Source organism: Canis lupus, unplaced genomic scaffold (genome assembly GCF_011100685.1).
Source record: "Canis lupus familiaris isolate Mischka breed German Shepherd unplaced genomic scaffold, alternate assembly UU_Cfam_GSD_1.0 chrUn_S1787H1984, whole genome shotgun sequence".
Lineage (NCBI taxonomy): Eukaryota > Metazoa > Chordata > Mammalia > Carnivora > Canidae > Canis > Canis lupus.
The window spans coordinates 44316-70928 of NW_023330642.1; the positions used below are offsets into that span (position 1 = coordinate 44316).

Sequence of the window (26613 nt, forward strand, 5' to 3'; positions counted from 1 at the left end):
GACACCATGTGTCCCGACCAGAGTTTTGCAGGGTCTCAGTTCCAGTGGACTGTGACAGGTCTCATTTCGCAAGCTAGTTCAAACCTGCTAGATTCAGGCCAAGTACCAAACACTGCCCACAGCAGATACTGAGAGCCTATCTCTCAGATGACTGGCCTGAGGGATAGAGGAGCCAGAACCCAGTAGCAGAGTGCATGCCACACACCCTGGAGACCCTCCCTCAAGCACCAGGCCCTGGGCACTACGGGACCATTTTCAGTGGTCCATTACTTTCAGGAACAAGTGACATAACTGGCTTTTCTAACCCAGAGAAACTGTCAGAGACCTAGACAAAATGAGAAGACAGAGGAATTTATCTCAAATGAAAGAACAGGATAATGCCACAGGGCCAGAGATCTAAGTGAGAGAGAGAGAAATAACGTGCCTGATGGAGGATTTAAAGCAGTGACCATAAGGATGTTCAGTGGACTTGAGTAAAGAATGGAAGACATCAGTGAGACCCTTACAACAGAGATAGAAGAGTTTAAAAAGAATCTGAGATGAAGAGTGCAATAAATGAAATTAGAATACAGATCTGGAATATTCTCTAGACTAGATCATACATTAGGCCACAAAACAGGCCTTAGGAAGTACAAAAAGATTGAAGTCCTACCATGCACCTTTCCTGACCACAATACTATGAAACTAGAAGTGGACTACAAAAAACCGTCTGAAAAGACCACAAATACATGGAGGTGAAATAACATCGTACTATCAATGTGTGGGCCAACCAGGAAATAAATGAAGAAATTTCAAAAGACATGGAAACAAATGAAAATGAAAACACAATTGTCCAAAACCTTTTTTTAATGTTTTTTTTTAATATTTATTTATTCATTTATGATAGACAGAGAGAGAGAGAGAGAGGCAGAGGAGGAGGGAGAAGCAGGCTCCATGTCGGGAGCCCGATGCGGGACTCGATCCCGGGTCTCCAGGATCGCGCCCTGGGCCAAAGGCAGGCACCAAACCGCTGCACCACCCAGGGATCCCCCCAAAACCTTTCAGATGCAGCCAAACTGATTCTAAGAGGGAAGTATATATAGCAATACAGGCCTACCTCAAGAAGCAAAAAAAAAAAAAAAAAAATCTCAACACAAACTAACCTTACACCTAAAGAAGCTAGAAAAAGAACAACAAATGAAACCTAAAGCCAGCAGAAGGAAGGAGATAATAAAAATTAGAGGAAAAATGGGGGTCCTGGGTGGCTGAGTTGGTTAACTGACCAACTCTTTGATTTTGGCTAAGGTCACGTTCTCAGGGTCCTGGGATTGAAGCCTGCTTCAGCCTCCAACCTCAGTCTACTGGTGGATTCTCTCTCTCCCTTTTCCTTTGCCCCTCCCCCCCGCCCCAATAAATAAATCTTTAAAAAAACATTAGAGTGGAAATAAATGATATAGAAACTAAACACAAATAAAAATAGAACAGATCAACAGTAGCTGGTTCTTTGAAAAATTTAATAAAATTGATAAGGCTCTAGCCATAGTTCTCAAAAAGAAAAGGGAAAGGACCCAGATAAAATCACACATGACAGAGGAGAATAACCAACACTGCAGAAATCCAAACAATTATAAGAGAATATTATGAAAAATATATGTCAACAAATTGGACAACCTAGAAGAAATGGATAAGTTCCGAGAAACATATAAATTGCCAAAACTGAAGCAGGAAGAAAGTAGAACAGAATGCTAACCAGCCAAGAAATTGAATCACTCATCCAAAAACTTGGAACAAACACAAGTCCAGGACCAGATGGCTTCAGAGTCCAATTCTACCAAGCATTTAAAGAAAGAGTTAGTATGCGTTCTTCTCAAACCGTCCCATAAAACAGAAGAGGAAGGAAAACTTCCAAATTCATTTGATGAGGCCAGCATTACCCTGACACCAAGACCAGATAAAGACAACACAAAGAGAATTACAGGCCAATTTTCTAGTGCAAAAATCCTTAACAAAATAGTAGCAAACTGAATCTAACAATACATTAAGAAAATCACCGCCATGATCAAATGGGATTTATTCCTGGGTTACACGGGTGATTCAGTATCTGCAAATCAATCAGTGTGATGCACCATATTAATAAAAGAAAGAAGAATCGTCATCATTTCCATAGATGTAGGAAAAGCGTTTGATGAAGTACAATATCCATGCATGATAAAAACCCTCCACAAAGTAGGTTTAAGAGGGAACATACCTCAACATAATAAAGGGAATATATGAAAAAATGCACAGATAATGTCCTCCTAAATGGGGAAAAACCAAGAGAAAAAGTTCATGTCTGGTGTTGTTGATGCTGGCTGTTGCCTAGATTTATAGTTAGGGCAGGCAGCCAAAATGCTTACACTGGCACACCTGGACTCTCTTTGTGGCCTGAGCCTCCTCACAAGAGGAGGGGCTAAATTCCGAGTAAGCAGGCTGAGATACAGAACAGGGCAGAAGCTGTGTTGCCTTTCGTAGCCTAGCCTTGGAATACACACAACATCACATTGACCATATTCTGTTCGTTAGTAGCAAGTCACTAAGGTTAGCCCACGGTCTTTTTGTTTTGTTTAGTTTTAATGGAATACTGGAACACCTATGAACACATGAAGAACGCAATTTTTAGTGTAATTTACCCACTGGCCACAGTGTTCTATATTCCTTTCACATGAAAAATGCACTCACCTCCTCCCAGTACCTCCGACAAATCTCAGTTATCATGGCATCGGGTTCAGGATGGAGTCCAAGATCTTGCCATCTTAATCAGGTGCAGCGGGGATAAGGTGCCAGGGTTATGTTGTCTAAATTTTAGTCCCTGGAGTGCAGGTTCTCTCAATAGGAATGAAGACTTGAGAATTAAAGAGAACAGTTCTCTACTATTGAAAACACAACATTCTGGTTACTTGCTAAAGACTCTTCCATTCAGAAAGAAGATGGAAGTCACACTAGACCATAGCAGGTTTGAAATGCAGCCTGATGCATGCTGTCCATTTTTCAGTCAGACTTAGTCTGAAACCATGGAAATTTTTCTCCATGGCTCTTTGCTGTCTATCCTCTCTGAGCTCTTGGTTCTGTCCAATGACCTGTGTTTGCAGTTGTGTTTTCAGCCTGCTGCCTCCCTGTGGGGACTTCTAAGACCCAAAGGCCTATTTTCAGTCCGTGCTATCTAGGTCTCTTTTAGTCCAAGCTCGCAAACAGTGGTTTTGATGCTATAATTTTCTTAACTTCTTGAGTTTTTCTGTGAGAATCAATGGATTGATTTTATGTCAGTAGAAAAGCCAGTCTCGCAGATCTTTTTGAGATAAACTTTTCAACTGGGCTCTCCTGTGAAGCTCATACTCTTAAGATCCTTAAAAGAAATTTGAGGCATACCTGAAATCCTTCTGAGGTCTTAACAAAAGTTTTTATAATCTTGGCTTCATCCATAGGCCATGTTTTCCTGGATTTGCTCTTGACCCAGGATGCAATTCATTTTAGCATTATTTGACATTTCAGCATATGGAAAGGCTATAAATGTGGACAAAATATTTGCACCCAGTTTGTCTGGGTCTTTCATACTGCATAGACCTTGTTTAGTTTATCTTTTGTGTCCCGTTTTACTTTCAAGTGGTTTGTGGCGCAAGTTCCTTTTCCTCTAGTGTCATTTTCTTCACTTGCCTGGAACCTTTACTGTCAGCCTCTTCAAGGGCCATCAGGTTTCCATTAACAGTCTGTTGGAAGCCCTTTTGGTTTTCATTCTTACTCTTCCCTACATCCTTTCAGTTTCTACCTACCTCTCGGTTCAAAGGAGGTTCAGGTTTAAATATTTTAATGTCAGCACCCCATGTTTAATATCAGTTTCTGTGCCAGTTATTTATTGCGGCATCATAAACCACCTGAAAACCTAGTTGCTCAAAACAGCATTTATTTGGTTCACAAGTGTTTAGTTTAGGCAAAGCCGAGTAAGGCCAACTCATTTCTTCTTCATTTGGTGTCAGCTGAGATGACTGGAAGCTGGGGACTAGAATCATCTAAAATCACATTCATGCAAATGTTTAGCTGTTGAGGCTGGCTTTTGGCAAGGACGTTAGCTGGGTCAGTCTCAGCTGAAATGTCTACATGAAGACACACCAGGTGGCCTGGGCTTCCCACAGCAGCTAGATTCTAAGGGTTAGTTTCCCTAGAAGAAGAATGTCAATGGAAGCTATATCACATTTTTTAACCTAGCCTTAAAAAAATCACACAGCAGTTCTGCCGAATTCTATTCACTGGAAACCAATTACTAAGGTCAGCACATTTTAAGGGGTGGGATTATCATGGGAGAAGTGTCAAAAAATTTATAAAACCACCACATCCACTTACCCCTGTCTTATCAATCATATCCAGAAGAAAGAAGTTCTTCCCAACTCAGAATCACTGAAACCCTGTCAGGTTTTTCAGTGGTGGTTTTTGGTGCTTAGTATGTTCCCTTGTTTTGTGGGAGTAACAGAGGATTATAAGAGAATACTATTCAATTAGGTGGTTTTGTTTTTTTTTTTTTGTCCGAAAGTATATGTTTCATCTCCCTAAATTTTTATACTGAGAGGTGTGGTTTCTTAATCCTGAGAATCATTTCTCCTGGGAATGCAATTCAAATTAATGTAAATCATTTGTAATTCAGAAAAAGGCTTGTGGCTTAGAATCAGTATTTATAGATTCAATAATTAGAGTCTTATTTTCAAAGTCTTCTCTTAGGAAGCATTTATTGGTTCAGACCTACATAAGTCAATATGATATTACTAAAACTTTTAAAAATTAATGGGAGTATTCATTGGGACACTCGAGTGGCTCAGTGGTTTGTGTATCTGTCTTTGGTTCAGGGCATGATCCTAGGGCCTTGGGATCGAGTCCTTCATCGGGCTCCCTGTGGAGCTTGTCCCTCTGCCTATATCTCTGTCTCTCTCTATGTGTCTCATGAATAAATAATTTTTAAAAATTATGCTGTGTTAGGATGGGGGAAGGGGCCAGAGACTTTCTTTTCTTTTTTAAAATTTTATTTGAATTCAATTTGCCTATATAAGAGACTTTATACTAAGAGGTGACTTACAGTTATTTTATGGAGGAAAGATCTGAAGCAGTCATAGAAAAATAAAAGCATAAAATGAAGTACAAATGTTGTGTGGCAAAGACAATGATAGCAGAGATCTTTTTTAGTAACTCCTAGTGGTTTTAACACTTGTTCTTAATTTTCTAAGTGCTTCAGGGTTCCACATTCTAAGACTCTACTACAATATAGATTATATTTTATTGCAAATGAATTTATTTTAAAATGGGAGCACCTGGCTGACTCAGTCAGTAGAGCATATGACTCTTGATCTTGACATTATGAATTCGAGCCTACGGTTCAGTACAGAGACTTAAACATAAAATGTTTTTTAAAATGTTGGTTATAGTTTTGAGTTAAGCTAATTTCATTCCATTTCCAAACTGTATTGTTCTATTCATGGAGATTGGTGATCTTAGAGCAATATTGAAACTGCATCTTCAAAATGTATAGACCTGGATGCAAAAAATCAAGTTCTTCTACAGGAGTTATTATCTACGAAAGCAACAGAGAGGGAATGTGAAAAACTAAAACAGATTAAAAAGAACTTGGAAGAAAAAGTAGTAAACCTCAGAAGTCACGCAGAAGTCAATGTGGTACAAGGCATTCAAGTAGAAAAGTATTATAAATGGGAGATTGACCAGAGAGTAAGATTGATTGTAGAAGAAAGATTAAAAGAAGTCAATCTATTTTTACAGGATTAGTTTATTGATCTGTGATATGCTTTCATTTATTTCATTACAAATTACACTTTGGTTATATGCATTGTGTAGGTTTCCTCTGCTTCCTTTACAGCAATCTGTTTGGTATATTTCTGGAGGCATTCGTTCCTCCCTGTAAAGATTTCAGTTTTCATCATTATTCTCACTAAATTGATCTTTCAGAATGATTTATGACCAGTATGTATGAAACAAGACTATTTTTTTGAGATTTTATTTATGTATTCAGGAGATACACAGAGAGAGGAAGAGAGAAGCAGAGACACAGGCAGAGGAAGAAGCAGGTTCCATGCCAGGATCACACCCTGGGCCGCAGGCAGGTGGTAAACCGCTGAGCCACCCAGGGATCCCCTGAAACAAGACTATTAAGAGGAAAAGAAAAAATTGTGATTTAAAACTTTTACCATGGGGAAAAAAATAAAATAAAATAAAACTTTTACCATGGAGATTCCTGGGTGGCCCAGTGGTTTTAGCACCTGCATTTGACCCAGGGCGTGATCCTAGAGTCCCAGGATCGAGTCCCACATCGGGCTCCCAGGGTGGAGCCTCCTTCTCAGCCCGTGTCTCTGCCCCTCTCTCTCTCTGGCTTTCATGAATAAATAAAATAAAATCTTTAAAAATAAATAAATTTAAAAAAATAAAACTTTTACCATGGAGTATCTAGGTGGCTCAGTTGGTTAAGCAGCAGACTCTTGATCTCAGCTCAGGTCTTGGTCTCAGGTTTGTGAAATCAAGCCCTGCATTGGGCTCCATGTTCCATTCCTAGGTTATTCTTCCTTTTGAAGATTTCATTTATTTATTTATTTCCTTATTTATTTATTGAACATGAGCAGGGGGATTGGCAGAGGGGGAGAGACAGAGAGACAGAGAGACAGAATGAATCCTGGGTAGACTCCATACTGGGTGCGACACAGGGCTTGGCCTCAGGACCTCTGACTGAGAACATGCTCTGAGCAGAAATCAAGAAACAGGTTATTCTCAAGTTGTATTATGCACTTTTTAAAATTTTTAATTGATTCTCTTGTTCTTTGAAGTATCAGATTGCATGAGTACTAATATAAGAATGATTAAACTTTATTTTTATCATTCAGATTCAATTCAGGTGACATTGGTGATAAATATTTTACACTTCAGCTTTTTTTTACACATTTAAAATTGCTCTCTGAATCATTGAGTCCCAACTGAAGGAAAGAAATATACTATAATTACTCAAGTTTTAGCTGTTTTAAAACTGTGCTTTTAATTTGCTTTAGAGACAAGCAGCATCTCAAGAAAACTTAGAGCAGTTAAGAGCAAGTCATGATGCTTCAATAAGAAGTCAAGTGGCACTCAGAATTAAAGAGCTGGAATCTGAACTTCAATCCCAAATAAGAAATTCTCAGGAACTTAAAATAGAATTGGAAAAGTACAGGCAACTCTACCTAGAAGAATCAGAAATGCGAATGTCATTGACAAAAAAACTGAGCAAGTAAGTTAAAACAGAATCAATGAAAATAGATTTAGCTTATTGATTTGCCTCTAAAGCATAATTTTTATGGGAGATGGGTTCATGAGATTAGTAGGAAGTGAAAGCCAACTGGATAGTATAATTTTGGAAAATAACGTTTGTAAGTAAACTTACCATTTTATGTTCATCCAGGATAGTTTGCCTCTCTCCTCTTTTTGTGTGTGTGTGTGGGGGGGGTATATGATTTTACTTTTTCCCGTTAATATTTTCAGTTACTCTATCTTGTTGTCTTTACAAACTAATTGTTTAAAACTTTATAATTTAGACAGCATATTATTTTTTTAAAGTTGATATATTTTATTTAACACAATACGTCAAAAAATATCCTTTCAACTTGTGATCAATATAAAATTATTACTGAGATATTTCATATTTTTTTCATTCGAAGTCTTAAAAATCCAGCATGTATTTTACAATTATGGTATATTTCAATTAGAACACTAAATTTTCATTGGGAATACGTGTCTATATTTAAACTTCATAAAATTTATAGTGGAAAGAGCAGATTCACATACCTGCATCTTTACAACCCTACTTAAAAGGTTTTTTGTTTTGTTTTGTTTTGTTTTTTTTGGAGTTCAATTTGCCAACATGTTGCATAACAATTTGCCAACATATGACATAACAACCAGTGCTCATCCCGCCCAAGTGTCCCCCTCAGTACCCATCACCCAGTCACCCCAACCCCCTGCTCACCTCCCTTTCCACCATCCCTTGTTTCCCAGAGTTAGGTGTGTCTCGTGTTTTGTCACCGTCACTGATATTTTCACTCATTTTCTCTCCTTTCCCTTTATTCCCTTTCACTAATTTTTATATTCCCTAAATGAATGAGACCATATAATATTTGTCCTTTTCCGATTGATTTATTTCACTCAGCATAATACCCTCCCCTCCAGTTCCATCCACATCGAAGCAAATAGTGGGTATATAGACAGCATATTACTATAAAATTTTTTGTCAGAATTACCCTAAATAGAAATATTAATGAGTTCATTTTTGGAAGATTACACCTTTAACCCAAAAGATCAAGTGCCAATACTATACAGGTTGGTAAATTAACTTTCTTGATTGTGTCTTTGGTATTATTACTAGAGAGCCTGAGGGTGGGGGAAACCTTTGTATGTTTTCTACTTTATATAAAAGTATACATGTGAAACAGAGAAAGATTCACACTGGGGTGAAAGGCAGTATAAATCCCAACGTGGCTAAAAATAGCATCATGGTGGGCATGAGGGGGTGTGTGGAAGACAAAAAGGGCAGATTCTACTTCCAGGGCCTTGGTAAGTGTGTTATCAGCTAATTGCCTCTGGAGCTGTTTCGGTCCTTCTGATCACTGCTCTGCCATCTACCTGGCCCCTAGAGGTTGTTGGTCTGAGGTATTCCTCGGTGCGAAACCCTCAATTTCTCTGAGGCAATGAGTAAAATGTACAAGAGTGGTGAAAGCACATCCTTGAAAATGTCTTTGAGGGATGGTTTATTTTTATGTTCAAACTGGTTTACTAAATACAAATATGTGTAACGGCATTCTCCAGAATCTTGTAATTACAGCCATTCCAGAAGGTAGCAAGTATTACCTGTCAATCCATGTGCATCACTGTCAGCCATTTCTTTCCCTCCCCTAATTTGAATTTCTTGTTAGTTAGTTATCCCTGGAATCATATATACTCCTTTGGAATAATTTTAAACCTATAAATATATATAGTAGCTCTGCTCTGTCACATTTTCAGTGTTAAAACACTGTTTACTGGCACATTCTGTTTGCTATTATGGAAACTTAAAAAAATGCAGGTCATGCAGGAATGATTTGGGTAGAAATAAAATACTAAGCACTTGTGTTGTGTAATCTTCACAGGACTAATGAGAGGCTGGCAGATATCACTACCAAATATCTGGTGGAGAGACAGCAGAACAGACCTTTCCACAGCACTCTTACTATGGGACCAGTCTTGGAAGGGCCTTCTGTTGGAAATTTGACTAGTAGTTTACTGCTGGATAGAAATGTTACTCCAAGAGAAAATGTAATGATTCCTACCTCAAGGCCGCAGACTTCAGTTAGCAGCATTGAAACTCACTTGTTCAAGGTTAGTTATATTATCTTTCTTTTCTTGAGTTTCAGATTTCCAATAAAATTTTTGTTTTTAATTTGGTGAAATTCTGAGTTAACTGAATAATACTCATTAAGTAAAAGTTATACTGGTTTGTGCTAATAAGGAAATGGGACAGAAATTTTATGGTATTTTTTTAAGCTCCTGGAGCTCTTATTGTCAAGAGATACCTATTATTAACTTTATTCAATAAATACCACTAAACTGACACCTTTTATCTTCTTATTTTTTAAAGATTTTATGTATCTGAGAGAGAAGAGAGTGTGCCCATGAGTGGGGAGAGAGGTAGAGGGAGGGGGAGAATCTCAAGCAGGCTCCCCACTGAGTGTGGAGCCTGACTCAGGGCTTGATCCCATGACTCCGAGATGATGATCTGAGCTGGAATCAAGAGTTGGATGCTTAACCAACTGAGTTCCCAAGGCACCCCCAAACAGACCCATTTCCTTGAAAAGCTATGTTAAATTGGATTTTGGAAAGTAAATATTATTACCTACTAACCCAAAGTACACTTAGATGCTTTGACTTATTCTCTGATTAGCAATAGTTTATAATATGTTTAAAGTTTGCTGTAACCCAATTTTCCACCCCTATGCATAAGTGAATGATTAGAATCCAAACGCTTAACCATGTAGGGATATTTATGATTTTAACGATTCCACGGTAAGTCCTTTTTATGAATTAAATAAACTTGTAACACTAAATTGATAGTTCTATGTTTTGGGGGCACCCGTATGACTGAGTGGTTTAGCATGTATCTGCCTTTGGCTCAGGTCATGATCCAGGGGTCCTGGGATTGAGTCACGCAACAGGATCCCCATAGGGAGCCTGCTTCTCCCTCTGCCTATGTCTGTGCTTCTCTCTCTGTACTTTTTATGAATAAATAAATAAAACAGTTTAAAAAATGTTGTAAGTTTTGGCATTTTCTTACATGAGAGCACATCCCTAATTGCTTTCTTATAACACCTTTTTTTTAACTTATATTACTTCTATTTCAATTTTTATAAAATGGCTTGCTGAGCAACTGTAGAGATTTTCTAAATAAGTAAGTCAAAGAAATATTTGATTCTTTCTTTTCTTTTTTTTTTGTTTTGAGAGAGAGAGAGAGAGAGAGAGAAAATGAAGGAAAGCAAGCAGGTGGTAAAGGGCAATGGGAAAGAGAGAAGAGAGACTCTTAGGCAGGCTCCATGCTCAGAGTGGAGCCGGATCTCATGACCCTAAGATCATGACCTGGGCCAAAATCAAGATTCTGACACTTAACTGACTGTGCCACCCAGGCACCCCACAAATAATTGGATATTTCAAATGAAATTCACATATATTTACCTTGATGCCATCACTTGAATGATTGATGACTAAGATGGCAGTGATAGGGAGCCTTTAATAACAACCCATTTCCATTATGTATCATTGTTGTTAAAATACCCATTTCAATCAATGCACATAGGCTTATGATTTTGATAGTATATTCGTGGTTTTATTAATGTAGAAAAATGTAGCATAGACTCATGTTAAATGAAGCCTTAGTCTTGTTCTTTCATTCGACTTCCTTGTTTTCTTGCTCTATTCTCTTCTGATTCGATGACTTTTAGTATTATGTTTGGATGCTTTTCTTCCTTTTGTGTATCCGTTATAAATATTTGGTTTGTGATTACCATGAAGTTCATATATAACATCCTGTGTATGTATAGCAATCTCTTTTAAGTTGATGGTTACTTCAGTTCAAACAGATTTTAAAAACACTGCATTTTTACACTCTGCCTTGTTTTATAAATTTGATGTCATAGTTTACACCTTTGTATTTTGTGTATCCCTTAACTAGTTACTGTAGATATAATTGATATTATTCCTTTTGTCTTGTAACCCTCATACTGGCTTTATAAAAATGATTGGTCTATTACCTTTACTGTATGTTTGTTTTTATGATAAAACTGTCTCATTATTTTCTTATTTCTAGTTATGGTCTTTCTTTCTTTCTTTCTTTCTTTCTTTCTTTCTTTCTTTCTTTGAGAGCAGAGTGAGTGAGAACACAAGTGAAGGGGAGGGAGGGGCAGAGGGAGAGGGAGAAGCAGGCTCCTCTCTGAGCAGGGAACAGGGAGTCCCTTGCAGAGCTTGATCCCAGGGTCCTGGAAGACTCTTCACTGACAGCCGTCCAGGTACCCTGGCCTTTTCTGATTAAAGAAGTCCTTTTAACATCTCTTATAAGACCTATTTAGTGGTGATGAACTTCTTTAAGTTTTGTGTGGGAAACTCTTTATCTTTCTTTCAGTTCTGAATTATAAACCTGCCAAAAATATCCTAGGTTTTTTCCTCTTAGCACTTGGAAAATATCATGTGACAATTTCTTTTCTTTTTTTTTAACTTTCTTTTTATATGATAAATTTCTTTTTTATTGGTGTTCAATTTACCAACATACAGAATAACACCCAGTGCTCATCCCGTCAAGTGCCCCCCTCAGTGCCCATCACCCATTCACCCCCATCCCCTGCCCTCCTCCCCTTCCACCACCCCTAGTTCATTTCCCAGAGTTAGGAGTCTTCACGTTCTGTCTCCCTTTCTGATATTTCCTACCCATTTCTTCTCCCTTCCCTTCCATTCCCTTTCACTATTATTTATATTCCCCAAATGAATGAGACCATATAATGTTTGTCCTTCTCCGATTTTTATTGGAGTTCAATTTGCCAACATTTAGCATAACACCCAGTGCTCATCCCAAGTGCCCCGCTCAGTGCCTATCACCCAGTCACCCCAACCCCCCGCCCACCTCCCCTTACACTACACCTTGTTCATTTGCCAGAGTTAGGTGTCTCTCATGTTTTGTCACCCTCAGCGATATTTTCACTCATTTTCTCTCCCTTTATTCCCTTTCACTAAATTTTATATTCCCCAAATGAATGAGACCATTATAATGTCTGTCCTTCTCCGATGGACTTATTTCACTCAGCACAATACCCTTGAGGTCCCTCCACGTTGAAGCAAACGGTGGGTATTTGTCGTTTCTAATGGCTGAGTAATATTCCATTGTATACAGTAGACCACATCTTCTTTATCCATTCATCTTTCGATGGGCACCGAGGCTCCTTCCACAGTTTGGCTATTGGGGACATTGCCGCTAGAAACATCGGGGTGCAGGTGTCCTGCTGTTTCACTGCATCTGTATCTTTGAGGTAAATCCCCAGCAGTGCAATTGCTGGGTCGTAGGGCAGGTCTATTTTTAACTCTTTGAGGAACCTCCACACAGTTTTCCAGAGTGCATGCCACAGTTTTGGCTGAAAAATCCACTGATATCCCTGTAGTGGTTCGCTTTGATATAACTAATTGCTTTTCCTTTCTTTCTTTCTTTTCTTTTCTTTCTTTTCTTTTCTTTTCTTTTTTCTGCTTTTAAGATTCTCCTTTTCTCTTTCATTTTTGACTTGTTATTATGTGTCTTGGTGTGAAACTCTTTGGGTTCCTTTTATTTGGGACTGGCAATGCTTCCTGGGCCTGGAGGCCTGTTTTCTTCCCCAGGTTAGGGAAGTTTTTAGGTATTCTTTCTTCAAATAAGTTCTTCACCCTTTTCTCTCTTCTTTTTCTGGGACCTCTCTAATGTGAGTTTTATTATACTTGATGCTATTCCAGAGGTCCCTGTATCTTAATTTTTCAAATTATTTCTTCTTTTTGCTTTTCAGCTTGGATGATTTTTACTACCCTTTCTTGCAGATTGCTGATCTGTTCTTCACATCTTTTAATCTGCTGTCGATTGTGTCTGGTGTATTTTTCATTTCAGTTATTGTATTCTTCAGCCCTAATTGGTTCTTTTGTATATTTTCTCTTTGTTGAAGTTCTCACTGAATCCGTCCATTCTTCCAAGTTTGCTGAGCATCTCTGTGACCATTACTTTGAACTCTTTATCAGGCTGACTCCTTATCTCTGTTTCATTTCGTTGTTTTTCTGAGGTTCTATCTCGTGGCCTTGTTCTTTCATTTAGAACATACTCCTCTGTCTCCTCGTTTTGTCTGACTTTCTCTGCTTGTTTCTAAAATTGTTCTTTCCAACTTTTCCCTCTTCAAAATATGTTGCTTTGAACAATGAATGTTAGTTATAAAGTCAAGCAAGAAGGAAACATTTTTCAAAGTATTGTCTGGTCATTTCTCTCATTGGAGCTGTGGTGGGGTAGGTGGCAGAGGACAGTGCTCTTCTTTTTCTGAGTTCAGAGCACAGGAGTCAGGCAGATGGAGTTAAACTTAGTAGCCTTTGTTACTAATACATGCTAACAGATTGGAGGATGTGGTTTGGGTGGGTATGTAGCCACAGTGGGCTTCCCAATTCTTTATCCCAAATTAGGCACTTCCCCACACAGTTGTAAATGGAGGAAACAAATGTTTGATGCCCATCCCACGAAGATGAGAGCAGACCTGAATTCATGTTACCATGGGTGAGCACATCTTTTCAAAAAAGAGATTTGGAATCTCCTAAGCACTGCCTAGTGCCTTCTCCCCAATTCACTCATTAGGCAAATCTCCCTTCCTGCTGTGAGGGAGGTAGAGATAAATCCACTTGTGGGTAATGATGGTTTACCTCTAATTTCTGACTGGATTTAAATTAAAGTTAGTCCTGTCTTTTGTACATACCAACTCTCATAATGATGAGAGGTTGGACAGAGCATACTAGGTGGTAAAGAGAAGTCTGTTTTGTGTTTAATAATCCACAACATAGATAACTCATTTGTTGATTGATTTTGGTAAACCAAGTTTTATCTGGAGGAAAAGAATAATTCTTTCCAGGAAGAGTTTCCTCCATTTCAGCCTCTTTGGTTCAACTAAAGATTTTCTCCTTCAAGTTCCGTGTCTTGTGGTTTAAAAAATTTGTGCTTATAAATGCAGTCTATTAACTGTTCCCAATAGGAGTAAAGATCATTTCCATTGCTGTATTTTTATTCATAAAACATTAAAATTTATAATTTAAATTACACTTTAGACTTTAAAATTTATAATTTAATTAGAAAGCTGTTTTGTGCCTCATGCCTAGTCGTTATTGAGCCACATGACAAACTTTTATGTGTTCATTTTCAGTCAGTTATAGTTAAAAATGTAGGTATTTTTCCTGAAGATGATGAAGTAACTGGCATAAAAACTCTCAGCTCAGGAGGACCTAAAGCACATTCCTGGCCTGCAACTCTTTGGTCTTTTGACCTGAGGCAAACTGCAATCTTTCTGAGGCCTTCTTGTCTCTTATGTAAAATTAGGGACTTTGGGATCCCTGGGTGGCGCAGCAGTTTGGCGTCTGCCTTTGACCCATGGCGTGATCCTGGAGACCCGGGATCGAATCCCACATCAGGCTCCCAGTGCATGGAGCCTGCTTCTCCCTCTGCCTGTGTCTCTGTCTCTCTCTCTCTGTGACTATCATAAATAAATAAAAATTAAAATAAAAAAATTAGGGACTTTGACTAAATTAGTGACTACCTTTTGGAAAACAATATTTTTTTCAAGAATGGAACTTAATTTGTTTTTGTTTTGTTTTGTTTTTTTGTTTGTTTCTGTTTTTGCATTAAACTGTATTATACAAAACCGAGACCAGTGGAGCTGTGTAGCTAAAAGAGAGATGAGACTACAGCTGGAGACTTTTGTCCCTCAATCCTACAGTATCCCCAATGGAACCTTAGATTTCTATGATTGGTAGTTTGGAAACAAACTGTTATGAGAAAATCCTTCTAATTAATGAGTCTTCGAATTAAAATTTGCTGATACGTTGTTTTTATGTGTATAATTTTCTTACCCTCTTATGTTTTTGATAAATGGAAAAGTATAAATAAAATTGCAAATATGTTCTCTTTATTAATGGATTGCAAGCTATTTCTACCATCTAACTCAATTCTCACCTGGAAATAAACCAGGGTCACAGAAGCAAGTATTTAGGAAAAGACTTTTGGCGAAAAGATCATTATATTCCTTTGATCGTTCCTTAAGGAAATGAAGGCAGGCACTTAAGTGACTGGGCCACCTAGGCACCACTTAGTACCGTATTTAGACCCTATTTTGGGAATTCAATGAGAGGATGCCTTTTATAAGAAATAAGAGCATTCTAGATGGGAATATTTGTAATGCACATTTGATCCTTGACCAACATGGAATTGAAGCTGCAGGTCTAGTTAGCCTACACATGGACTTTCTTGGCTGTTGTGTTGTACTGTATTTTCTCTTATGTTTTTCTCAATAACCTTTTTTTCTCTAGCTTACTTTATTTTAAGAATATATTATATAACACATGTAATGTACAAACCATGTATTAATGGACTGTGTTATTGGTAAGGCTTCCCATCACCAGTAGGCTATTAGTAATTAAATTTTGGGAGAATCAGAAATTATACAGAGTTTTGACTGCACGGGGGTAAGTGCACCTAACCACTGTGTTGCTCAAAGGTCAACTGTAGTCTGAAATATTCCTAAATATTTCATAATTAAGTAGATAATGATAACTATAGTAAGTCAGGTGCTTCAAAAATTGGTCCTAATTCATAGAAAGGAAACAAAGTTACAGTTAAAATTTCTTTTCCTTGTTTCTAATTCTAGAAACGTATCAATGCGAAACTAAGTTGGAAAACTAGTGCTAGCTTATATTTTTTCCTTTCCTGAAGCAGATTTTCTGAAATCTCTGTGTTCACATGAAAAGAAGTACATCAGTCATCATATAGATAACAAAATAGTTTTACTCAATATTACCGGGAGAAATTCCACATGACTTTATGTAGTCCCACTTCAATTGTTTTATGTATTTAAGAGTCTGTGCTGAAAAATAGAGCATACAACATACCTCAAGATTTTGTTGAGTGCAAAATCAAAAGTGCAAAAGTGCAAAAGTGGAAAGTTCATTCGGAGGAATAATTTATTAAACAAATGATTAATCTCTCATAAAGGGCACTTTTTCTGAAAATCACAAACTATTAAAGTGTAAAATGACTCTTGTTTACAATTTTGTAACAGAAGTTACAAAGATCCTTCAGAAGTTATGTATATTCTTTTATTTCACATTCCTAGCTCCATTGGTTTCTTTACTATTTTTTATTTAAATTCAATTAACTAGCTTATAATGTTATGATATATATATCATGCCCGGAGCCAAAGGCCTACTCTCAGCCACTGAGCCACCCAAAGGTCCAAAGATTTAATTATTTATTGGCTGAGTAATATTCTGTTCTCTCTCTCCCTCCCTCTCTCTCTCTGTCTAATAAATAAATATGATACTTATTTATTTATATCTACATCACATCTTCTTTATGCATACCTCTTTCAAAGAACATCCATATCTCTCAGGTTGGCTATTGAGGATATTACTGGTATAAACATATGGGTGCAGGTGCCCCTTTGGATCCCGACCAAAGTGATCTTCGGGATTCATACCTTCTAGCGCAATTGCTGGGTTTTACATAGGTAGCTCCTTTTTCAACTCTTTGAGGAACCTCCGGTACTGATTTCCAGAGGAGCTGCACCAGGTTGTATTCTCACCAACATCATAAGAGGATCCCCCTTTCTCTGCATTCCCGCCAACATCTGTCATTTCCAGACTTGCTAATTTTGGCCATTATGAAAGGTGTGAGGGGGAAACTCACCGTGGTTTTGATTTGTATTTCTCTAGTGCCAGCTGATGTTGAGCATGTTTTCATGTGTCTGTTGGCCATATGTATGTCTTCTTTGGAGACATGTCCTTTCATTTCTTCTGCCCATTTCTTCATTGGGTTATCTTTCTTTGGGTGTTGACTTTGATCAGCTCTTTATAGACTTTGCATACCAGCCTTTTATCTGATAAGGCATTTGCAAACACCTTCTCCCATTCTGTCAGTTGTCTTTTGGTTTTGTCAACTATTTCCTTGCTGTGCAAAAGCTTTTTATCTTGATGAATTCCCAGTAGGTCATTTTGGCATCTGGTGACATGTTCTAGCAAGAAGTTGCGGCAGCCGAGGTCACAGAGGTTGCTGGCTGTGTTCTCCTCTAGGATTTTGATGGATTCCTATCTCACATTTGGGTGTTTCATCCATTTTGACTCTATTTTTGTGTATAGCATAAGAAAATGGTCCAGTTTTATTCTTCTACATGTGGTGGTCTGATTTCCCACACCATTTGTTGAAGAGACTGCTTTGTCTCCATTGGATTTTCTTTCCAGTATTGTTGAAGAGGAGTGGACCATAGAGTTGAGGGTCCACTTCTGGGTTTTCTCTTCTGGGCCATTGATCGACATGTCTGCTTTTGTGCCAGTACCATACTGTCTTGTTGATCACAGCTTTAAAATAGAGCTTGAAGTCCGGCTTGTAATGCCACCAGCTATGGCTACCTCTATCAACATATGTTTGGCTATTCGGGGTCTTCTAAGGTTCCAAACAAATCTTACCGTTATTTACTCCAGCTGTATAAAAGGAGTTGGTAGTATTTTGATAGAGATTGCATTGAATATATAGATTGATGGAGCTAGCATAAACATTTTAACAATATTTAATTCTTTCAATCCATGAGCATGGAATGTATTTCCAGTTCTTTACACCTTTCTCAATTTCTTTCCAGAATGTCCTGTCATCTTCAGAGTATAGATCCTTTGTCTCTCTGGGTAGGTTTATTCCTAGGCATCTTATGGTGTTTGCTGCAATGGTCAATGGAATCGACTCCTCAGTTTCTCTTTCTTCCATCTCATTGTTAGTGTATAGAAATGCAACTGATTTCTGTGCATGGATTTCCTATCCTGCTGCTTTGCTGAATTCAGGAAAGGGTCCTAGCAACGTTGGGGTGGAGTCTTTTGGGTTTTCCACATAGGATATCATGTCCTCTGAGAAAAGTGAGAGTTTGAGTTCTTTTCTGATTCAGACGCCTTTTTATTTCTTTTTGTTGTCTAAATGCTGAGGCTATGTCGAACAACACTGGTTGTCCAGAGAGTGGACTTCCCTGTCGTGTTCCTGACCTTAGTGGCAAAGCTCTCAGTTTTTCCCCTTAAGAATGGCATCAGGTGTGGGCTTTTCGTAGATGGCTTTTATGATATTGAGATATGCTCCCCCCCCTCCCTGCACTGCGAAGAGTATTGATCCGGAAAGGGTGCTGCACTTTGTCAACTGCTTTTTCTGCATCTCTTGAGAGGATCCTATGGTTCTTATCCTTTCTTTTATTTCTGTAGTGTATCACATTGATTCATCTGCAGATGTCGAATCACCCTTGCAGCCCAGGCATAAAACCCACTTGGACATGGTGAATCATCCTTTAATGTACTGTTGAATCCTCCCAGCCAGTGTCTTGGTGAAAATTTTGGCATCCATGTTCATCAGGGATATTGGAGTGTAATTCTCCTTTTGGGTGGGGTCTTGCTCTGGTTTTTCGATCAGAGTAATGCTGGCCTCACAGAGAACGCTGGAAGGTTTCCCTTCCATTTCTAATTTTTATAAACAGCTCCGAAGAATAGATTAATTCTTCCTGGAATGTGTGGTAGAATTCTCCTGGGAAGCCACCTGGTCCTGGACTCTTGGTTGTTGGCAGATATTTGATGACTGCTCCCATTTCCTTGCTGGTTATGGGTCTGTTCAGGTTTCCTGTGTCTTCCTGTTTCAGTTTTGGTAGGAAGGGATCCATTTCTTCCAGATTGCTTACTTTGTTGGCATATAGTTGCTCAGAATGTGTTCTTATAGTTGTCTGTATTTCTCTGGTGCTGGTCGTGATCTGTCTTCTTTCATTCATGATCTTATTTCCCCAGATGTGGTTTTCTTTTTTAAAATTCCCCTGGCTATTCGGGGTCTTCTGATTCCACACAAATCTTAAAATAATTTGTTGTAGCTCTCTGAAGAAAGTCCATGGTATTTTCATAGGGATTGCATTAAATGTGTAAATTGCCCTGGGTAATATTGACATTTTCACAATATTAATTCTGCCAATCCATGAGCACGGAATATTTTTCCATCTCTTTGTGTCTTCCTCAATTTCTTTCAGAAGTGTTCTATACTTTTAGGGTATAGGTCCTTTACGTCTCTGGTTAGGTTTATTCCTAGGTATCTTATGCTTTTGGGTGCAATTGTAAATGGGATTGACTCCTTAATTTCTCTTTCTTCAGTCTCATTGTTAGTGTATAGAAATGCCATTGATTTCTGGGCATTGATTTGTATCCTGCCACGCTGCCAAATTGCTGTATGAGTTCTATCAATCTTGGGGTGGAGGCTTTTAGGTTTTCTATGTAGAGTATCATGTCATCGGCAAAGAGGGAGAGTTTGACTTCTTTGCCAATTTGAATGCCTTTAATGTCTTTTGTTGTCTGATTGCTGAGGCTAGGACTTCCAGGACTATGTTGAATAGCAGTGGTGAGAGTAGACATCCCTGTCTTGTTCCTGATCTTAGGGGAAAGGCTCCCAGTGATTCCCCATTGAGAATGATATTTGCTGTGGTCTTTTCGTAGATGGCTTTTAAGATGTTGAGGAATGTTCCCTCTATCCCTACACTCTGAAGAGTTTTGATCAGGAATGGATGCTGTATTTTGTCAAATCCTTCTCTGCATCTAAAGAGAGGATCATATGGTTCTTGGTTTTCACTTGCTGATATGATAAATCACATTGATTGTTTTACGAGTGTTGAACCAGACTTGTGTCCCGGGGATAAATCCTACTCGGTCATGGTGAATAATTTTCTTAATGTACTGTTGGATCCGATTGGCTAGTATCTTGTTGAGAATTTTTGCATCCATGTTCATCAGGGATATTGGTCTGTAATTCTTCTTTTTGGTGGGGTCTTTGTCTGGTTTTGGAATTAAGGTGATGCTGGCCTCATAGAACGAATTTGCAAGTACTCCATACTCTTTCTATCTTTCCAAACAGTTTTAGTAGAATAGGCATTGTTTCTTCTTTAAATGTTTGATAGGATTCCCCTGGGAAGCCATCTGGCCCTGGACCTTTGTGTCTTGGGAGGTTTTTGGATGACTGCTTCAATTTCCTCCCTGGTTATTGGCCTGTTCAGGTTTCTGTTTCTTCCTGTTCCAGTTTTGGTAGTTTTGTGGCTTTCCAGGAATGCGTCCATTTCTTCTAGATTGCCTAATTTTTTGGCTCCGTTCTCTTTTTGATATGTCTGGCCAGGGGTTTATCGATCTTATTATTTCTGTCAAAGAACCAGCTCCTGACTTCATTGATGTGTTCTACTGTTCCTTTGGTTTCTATTTCATTGATTTCTTCTCTGATCTTTATGAATTTTCTTCTCCTGCTGGTTTTAGGCTTTAATATTCTGTTCTTTTCCAGCTCGTTTAGGTGTAGGGTTAGGTTGTGTATTTAGGACCTTTCTCATTCTTGAGAAAGGCTGCATTGCTATATACTATCCTCTTCGATGACCTTTGCTGCATCCCAAATGTTTTGAGCAGTTGTGTTTCCATTTTCATTTGTTTCTATGAGGTTTTAAAATGTGCCTTACTGCCCCAGTTGGATTCTTAACCTCTGTGTATTTGAATTCTTTCCAAATTTCCTGTCAAGATTGAGTTCCAGTTTCAAAGCATTGTGGTCTGAAAGTATGCAGGGAATGATCCCAGTCTTTTGGTACCAGTTGAGAGCTGATTTGTGACTGAGTATGTGATCTGTTGTGCAGAATGTTTGTTCCATGTGCACCCGAGAAGAATGTGTATTCTGTTGTCATAGGATGGAGTGCTCTGAAGTTATCTGTGAAGTCCATTTGTGTGCAATGTGTCATTCAGAGCCCTTGCGTCCTAGTGGATCATCTGCTTAGATGATCTGGCCATTACAGTAGTGTTGGGTTAAAGTACCTACTATTATTATATGACTCTCCATGTGTATCCTTTATTTTTGTATTAATTGGCTTTATAAGGTGGCCTGGGTTGGCTCAGTCGGTTAAGGCTCTGCCTTTGCTTAGGTCATGTTCTCAGGTCCTGGGATCAAGCCCTGATCAGGCTGCCTGCTCAGTGGGGAGCCTGCATTCTCTCTTTCTTGCTGCCACTGCCTGTGTTCTCTCTGTGTGTGTGTGTGGGTCAAATAATAAATAAATGAATCTTAACAGAAAGTTGATTTATATAGTTGGCTGCTCCCACTTTAGACACATTAAAACTTATAATTATCCAATTTTAGTTTTGGATAGACCTTTTAATTATGGCATAGTGAGTTTCTTCATCTTTTGTTTGTTGTTTCTTCTCTTAATACAGTCTTTGGTTTAAAATCCAATTGTGGGATGACCAGGTGGCTCAGTGGTTGAGCATCTGCCTTCGCTCAGGTCATGATCTAGTCCCACATCAGGCTCCCCGCAACGGAGCCTTGCTTCTCCCGCTGCCTGTGCCTCTGCCTTTCGCTCTCTGGTGGTCTCTCATGAATAAATAAATAAAATCTTAAAAAAATTCCATTTGTTTGATATAAATATTGCCGCTCCAGTTTTTTTCATGTCCTTTAATTATGATAATGGTTTTCCACTCCCTCACCTTCAATGTGAAGTTGTCTTTGTGTCTAAAATGAGTCTCTTCAGATAGCATATCAATGGGTCTTTGCTTTTTTTTTATCTACTGTGATACCCTGTGTGTTTTGGTTGGGGCATTTGACTTGTTTACATTCAGAGAAAGGATTGAAAGATATGAATGTAGTGCCATTGTATTATGTGTAAAGTCCGTGTTCTGGTCTGTGTTAACTTTGGGCTCTCTGTTTGCTTAAAGTTTCCCCTTTACCACTTCTTGCAAAAGCTGTTTTAGGGATCACAAATTCTTTTAGTTTCAGTTTGTGCTGGAAGCTTTTATCTCCCCTTGTATTTTGAATGAGAGCCTTGCTGGATAAGATTCTTGGCTGTAGACTCTTCTCCTTGAGCACCCTGAGTATATCATGCCACTCTCTCTGGCCTGCTAGGTCTCTTGGATAGATCCGCTGGCCAGTTGAATATTTCTCTCCTTCTTGGTTCAGGGCCTCGTGTTCCAAGCTGCTTTCAGGATTTTCTCTTTGGGTCTGAAATTTGCAAGCTTTGTTATTATATTGGAGATATTGACCTGATTTTTATTGATTTTGAGGAAGGTTCTCTGTGCCTCCTGGCACTTGAGTGCCTGTTTCTTTCCCCAGATGAGGGAAGATCTCTGCTATAATTTGCTCAAATATGCCTTCTGCCCCCTCCTTCCCCTCTTTTTCTGGGATCCCCATTATTCTAACATTGTTTTGCTGTGTGGTACGAATCATCTCTCAAATTCTCCTGTCATAGTCCAGTGGTTGTTTCTCTCGCTTTTCCTCAGCTTCTTTATTCTCCATTGTTTTGTCTTCTATATCACTACTTCTCTGTGAAGCCTCATTTATCCTAGCAGTTAGAACCTTCATTTTTGATTGCATCTCACTAAGATTAGCCTTTTTTATCTCAACTTGATTAGATATCAGTTGTTTTATTTCTCCAGAAAGGCATTCTCTAATGTCCTCTGTGTTTCTTTTAAGCCCAGCTATTATCTTGATGGTCATTATTCTGAACTCTCGCTCCAGCCTCTTCCTTCTATCCATGCTGATTAGGTTCCAGGCAGTCAGTACTACCTCTTGTTCTCTTTGTGGCGGTGAGTTTTTCCATCTTGTCATTCTGTCCAGAGAAGAAGAGATGAGTGAGAGAACAGAATAGAAAAATATCAAGAATGACCCCAGATAAATACATGCTAAACAAATCAGAAGAGACCCGAAGCCAATTTAAAGGTTAACAAAGGAGATAATAGAATTAGAGAGATCAAGAGAGCAGAGCAGTACACCGATACTATGTGAATTTTGGTCTTTTTGTTAGGAAATTGCATCCCCAAATGGTTAAGAGGAAACCTTGTATATATACAAAAATAAAATTAAATACAAGGAAAGTCTAGAATGTAAGTGTAAAAATGGAAATTAAAAGTCAAAATAAAAAGGATATTATCAGCCAGTTGAACAGAACAGAGCAATATAATATCATAAGTTTATTTTGGTCTGTTTGTTAGAAGAAACTACATCCCAAAATTGTAAAGAATGAAAAACTTCATTATATGCAAAAATAAAATTAAATGCAATGAAAGGATAGAATGTAACTGTAAATATGAAAATTAAGATAGATTTTAAAAATATTATAATCAGACAGATGAAGAGAATAGAGCAGTATAGTAGATTCTGGTTGTATTTTAGTCTATTTCTTAGAAGGAACTACTTCCCGAAATGGTACAGAAAGAAAAACTTCAATATATACAGGAATAATATTAAGAGCAGTGAAAGGATTGAATGCAAGTGTAAAAAGGTAAATTGTAAGAGTTGATAAATGAAGAAAATGGTTGAAAGCAAAAAGAAAATTAAAATAGAAAGACTAAGGAGTCATGAGAAATAGCCATGAGTTCTGTATACTGTTTGCCCCTAGCACTGGAGTTCTGCAGCTCTGTATGATGAGTAAAGTTGGTCTTAGCAGGAAGTTGTTGCTGACCTCCTGAGGGAGAGGCCTGTTGCACTGATTCTTAGGTGTCTTTGCTTAGGGTGGGATTGCACCACCCTTGCCAGGGGGCCAGGCCAGGTAAGCAGCTCCAGATTGCTCTCTGTGGCTTTTGTTCCCTGAAGGCTTTCTGGGCAGCTTTAGAGGATGAGAATGAAAATGGTGGCCTCCTAATTTCCAGCCCTGGAATTGAAAGATCTCACTCCCTACTGTGTCTCCCTGGTTTCTGTCTGCACTCTGTATTCACCCAGCCTGTGACCAAGCATTTTTATCTCAAGCACAGACCCCCTTTCGATTTTCCAAACTTTGCAGACCCCTGTAGCTCCCATTCACACTGTGCCTCTGGGGGGAAGGAGGAGGTCTTGCCCAGTTTTTCCTGCTTGGAAAGTGGTCACCTGACTGTTCCTCGGTTTGGGGTTTATGGCAACACTGAGCTGAATGCCCACTCCTGGGCTCACTGATTGCAACTGGCTTCCCCGCTCAAACGCCTTGGCAACTGCCATACTCAGGCGCCGCCCCCATTCCTTCTGTGACCCCCCCCCCAGGGATCCTGAGACCACACTGTCCGTCCCACTTAGGATGCTGCCCCCCGTTGCCACCTGAGCATCTTTCAGACAGGGATGTCCTCACTGGAACAGACCTCTTAAAAGTTCTGGTTGTGCACTCTGCTGCTATATCACTTTCCAGGACTTGCCTTCTGGCTTCCAGAGGTTCCCTGCCGCCCTGGTTTAATCTTCTGATATATGCCTCTGATTCATTTCTCCACACCTCCTACCTTGCAGAAAGCGGTCGCTGTTCTATTTGTAGAATTGCAACAATTCTTTTCTTGGATCTCTGTCTGAGTCCACAGGTGTTCAGAATGATTTGATACCTATGTAGCTGAATCCCAGACACCAGACAAAACTAGGGTCTCCTACTCCTCCACCATCGTCCTCTTCTTCCAGAAATTCTGTATATTCGATTGATCAATATTAATTGTACTTTTTATTAGAATCCTCTAAACAGCATTATAGGTTTCTTCTCAGTTATCCAGATTAAAATAAGTAGGGATTTATTTTATTTATGTGATTAGCTTTCTATTTAAGCAAATTGTAGCTTTTACTTTCTAAAAGTATCATTTCCAGACCACGTTTCATAAGCAAATAAAATTCCTACAATAATGTCTCTTGTTTAACTTGAACATTGTAAGTAACGTTTAACTTATTTCAGATGCAGCAGATGTTGGAAGACAGTATAATCAGAGAACTAAAAGAAGGTATGTTGCCAAATTCACAAATTTAGATGGTCATTAATTTCTGAAATAAACCACAAATAGTAACTGGCATCCCTTCCCCTTGTTAAAATTTTGTCTAGATATATCTAATAAAAAATGTAAAACATAAACATAGTGAATAAGAGACTTATCCTCATTTGGTCATCGTGTTTCATACCTTTTTTATTTTTATTTTTTAAGATTTTATTTATTTATTCATGATAGCCACACAGAGAGAGACAGAGAGGCAGAGACACAGGCAGAGGGAGAAGCAGGCTCCATGCAGGGAGCCCGACGTGGGATTCGATCCCGGGTCTCCAGGATCGTGCCCTGGGCCAAAGACAGGCGCCAAACCGCTGTGCCACCCAGGGATCCCTCATACCTTTTTAAAAACCTGCAGCCTGTATGCCTGTTAGCACTTTTGGCTGTAATCTTCCTTCACTTGTGCCATCGCTATGGAACTGTCAATCTGAAAATGTGGGCGTTCTCAAATTCTTGTTTCTGCTAGTGGTAGAAGACCAAACAGACCAGACTTGTCTCAGTAATACTTAGTTAAGCAATTATATAGTTCATATAGCTGTCCCTTGACAGGTGACATTTCAATCTCCAGCCACTGGTTTTGCCATTGGGTAAAATTCCAGGTTTCTTAGCATGGAATATAAGCACCCAAATCAATTTGGTTCTTGCCACATTGGTGAGCCTTCTCTGTCGCCATTACCCTACTCTGCTGCTTTGCAGAGAGTAATCTTTCAGGTATCAGCCTTCCTATTCCCTCCACAGAAAAGCAGACAATATTGATAGAAAACCAGGATGTCCCTTCTGTGTGTTCTTATAATGTCTTGTTTTAAACCTGCCATGATATATTTGACTCTAGATATTGCCTGTTAGATTTTTCAGTTGATAGTATATGATTGTTCAGGGGTGGACTGTGCCATCAGCTTGCAATCTCATCTTGTAATGAGAAAACCAGAAGCGCTAGTGTTTATCCACAGTAGTAATTAATTCAATGGGCAATCGTGAGCAAACTTGATTTAATAGTAATCTTGTATTTTATATTGTAGTTATATGTAGATATTTTTCATCCTTTTAACACTCAGAAGATTCCAACTTTTTTTTACTAACTTCTAGTTAACTACAAAGTATTTCAGATAAAGAATATTATTCTTTCTCTTTTTCAGTTGCTCATGATTGAGAATCAGGATTCTGTAGATCTTCTCCTTTAGGACCTACTGACGAATCAAATGTAAATCAAGATCTAGTACTGCAAGCATCACGAGAATATGTAGAGATTTTGAATAGAAAGTATATGATCTGAAAGCTATATAGTAAAAGTTTATTACCTAGATGTTTAATATAACATTTTAATTGTTTCCCAGTAAATATCTGATGTACAAAAAATCTTTATTAAAGGAAATGTTGTTATATCGTGTGTAATGAAAGTTTATATATTATTTTAAGCTATGTTTCTTGGCATCTGATTAAATTTAAGCATATTTTCTACATGGAAACCAGCATTATTGAGTTTTACAGGCTCCAATCTGCCCAAGTAGATCGGACCAAGTTGTTGATAATGTTTTGGGC

General features: G+C 38.5%; 1 protein-coding gene across 2 annotated transcripts in view; it reads left to right on the forward strand.

Moving 5' to 3' along the window:
* Nucleotides 1–26461, forward strand: part of LOC119878661 (ankyrin repeat domain-containing protein 26-like) — a 31079-nt gene extending 4618 nt beyond the window's left edge. The window contains exons 2-5 of one of the 2 annotated variants that reach the window (XM_038589250.1): nt 7047–7261; nt 9153–9381; nt 24990–25035; nt 26211–26461. In XM_038589250.1, coding sequence (XP_038445178.1) covers nt 7047–7261; nt 9153–9381; nt 24990–25035; nt 26211–26224 — 504 coding nt within the window. In that variant the 3' untranslated portion in view covers nt 26225–26461. The remainder of the gene's footprint in view (nt 1–7046; nt 7262–9152; nt 9382–24989; nt 25036–26210) is intronic. The other variant, XM_038589251.1, reaches the window with a different exon arrangement.
* Nucleotides 26462–26613: the final 152 nt, after the last annotated feature.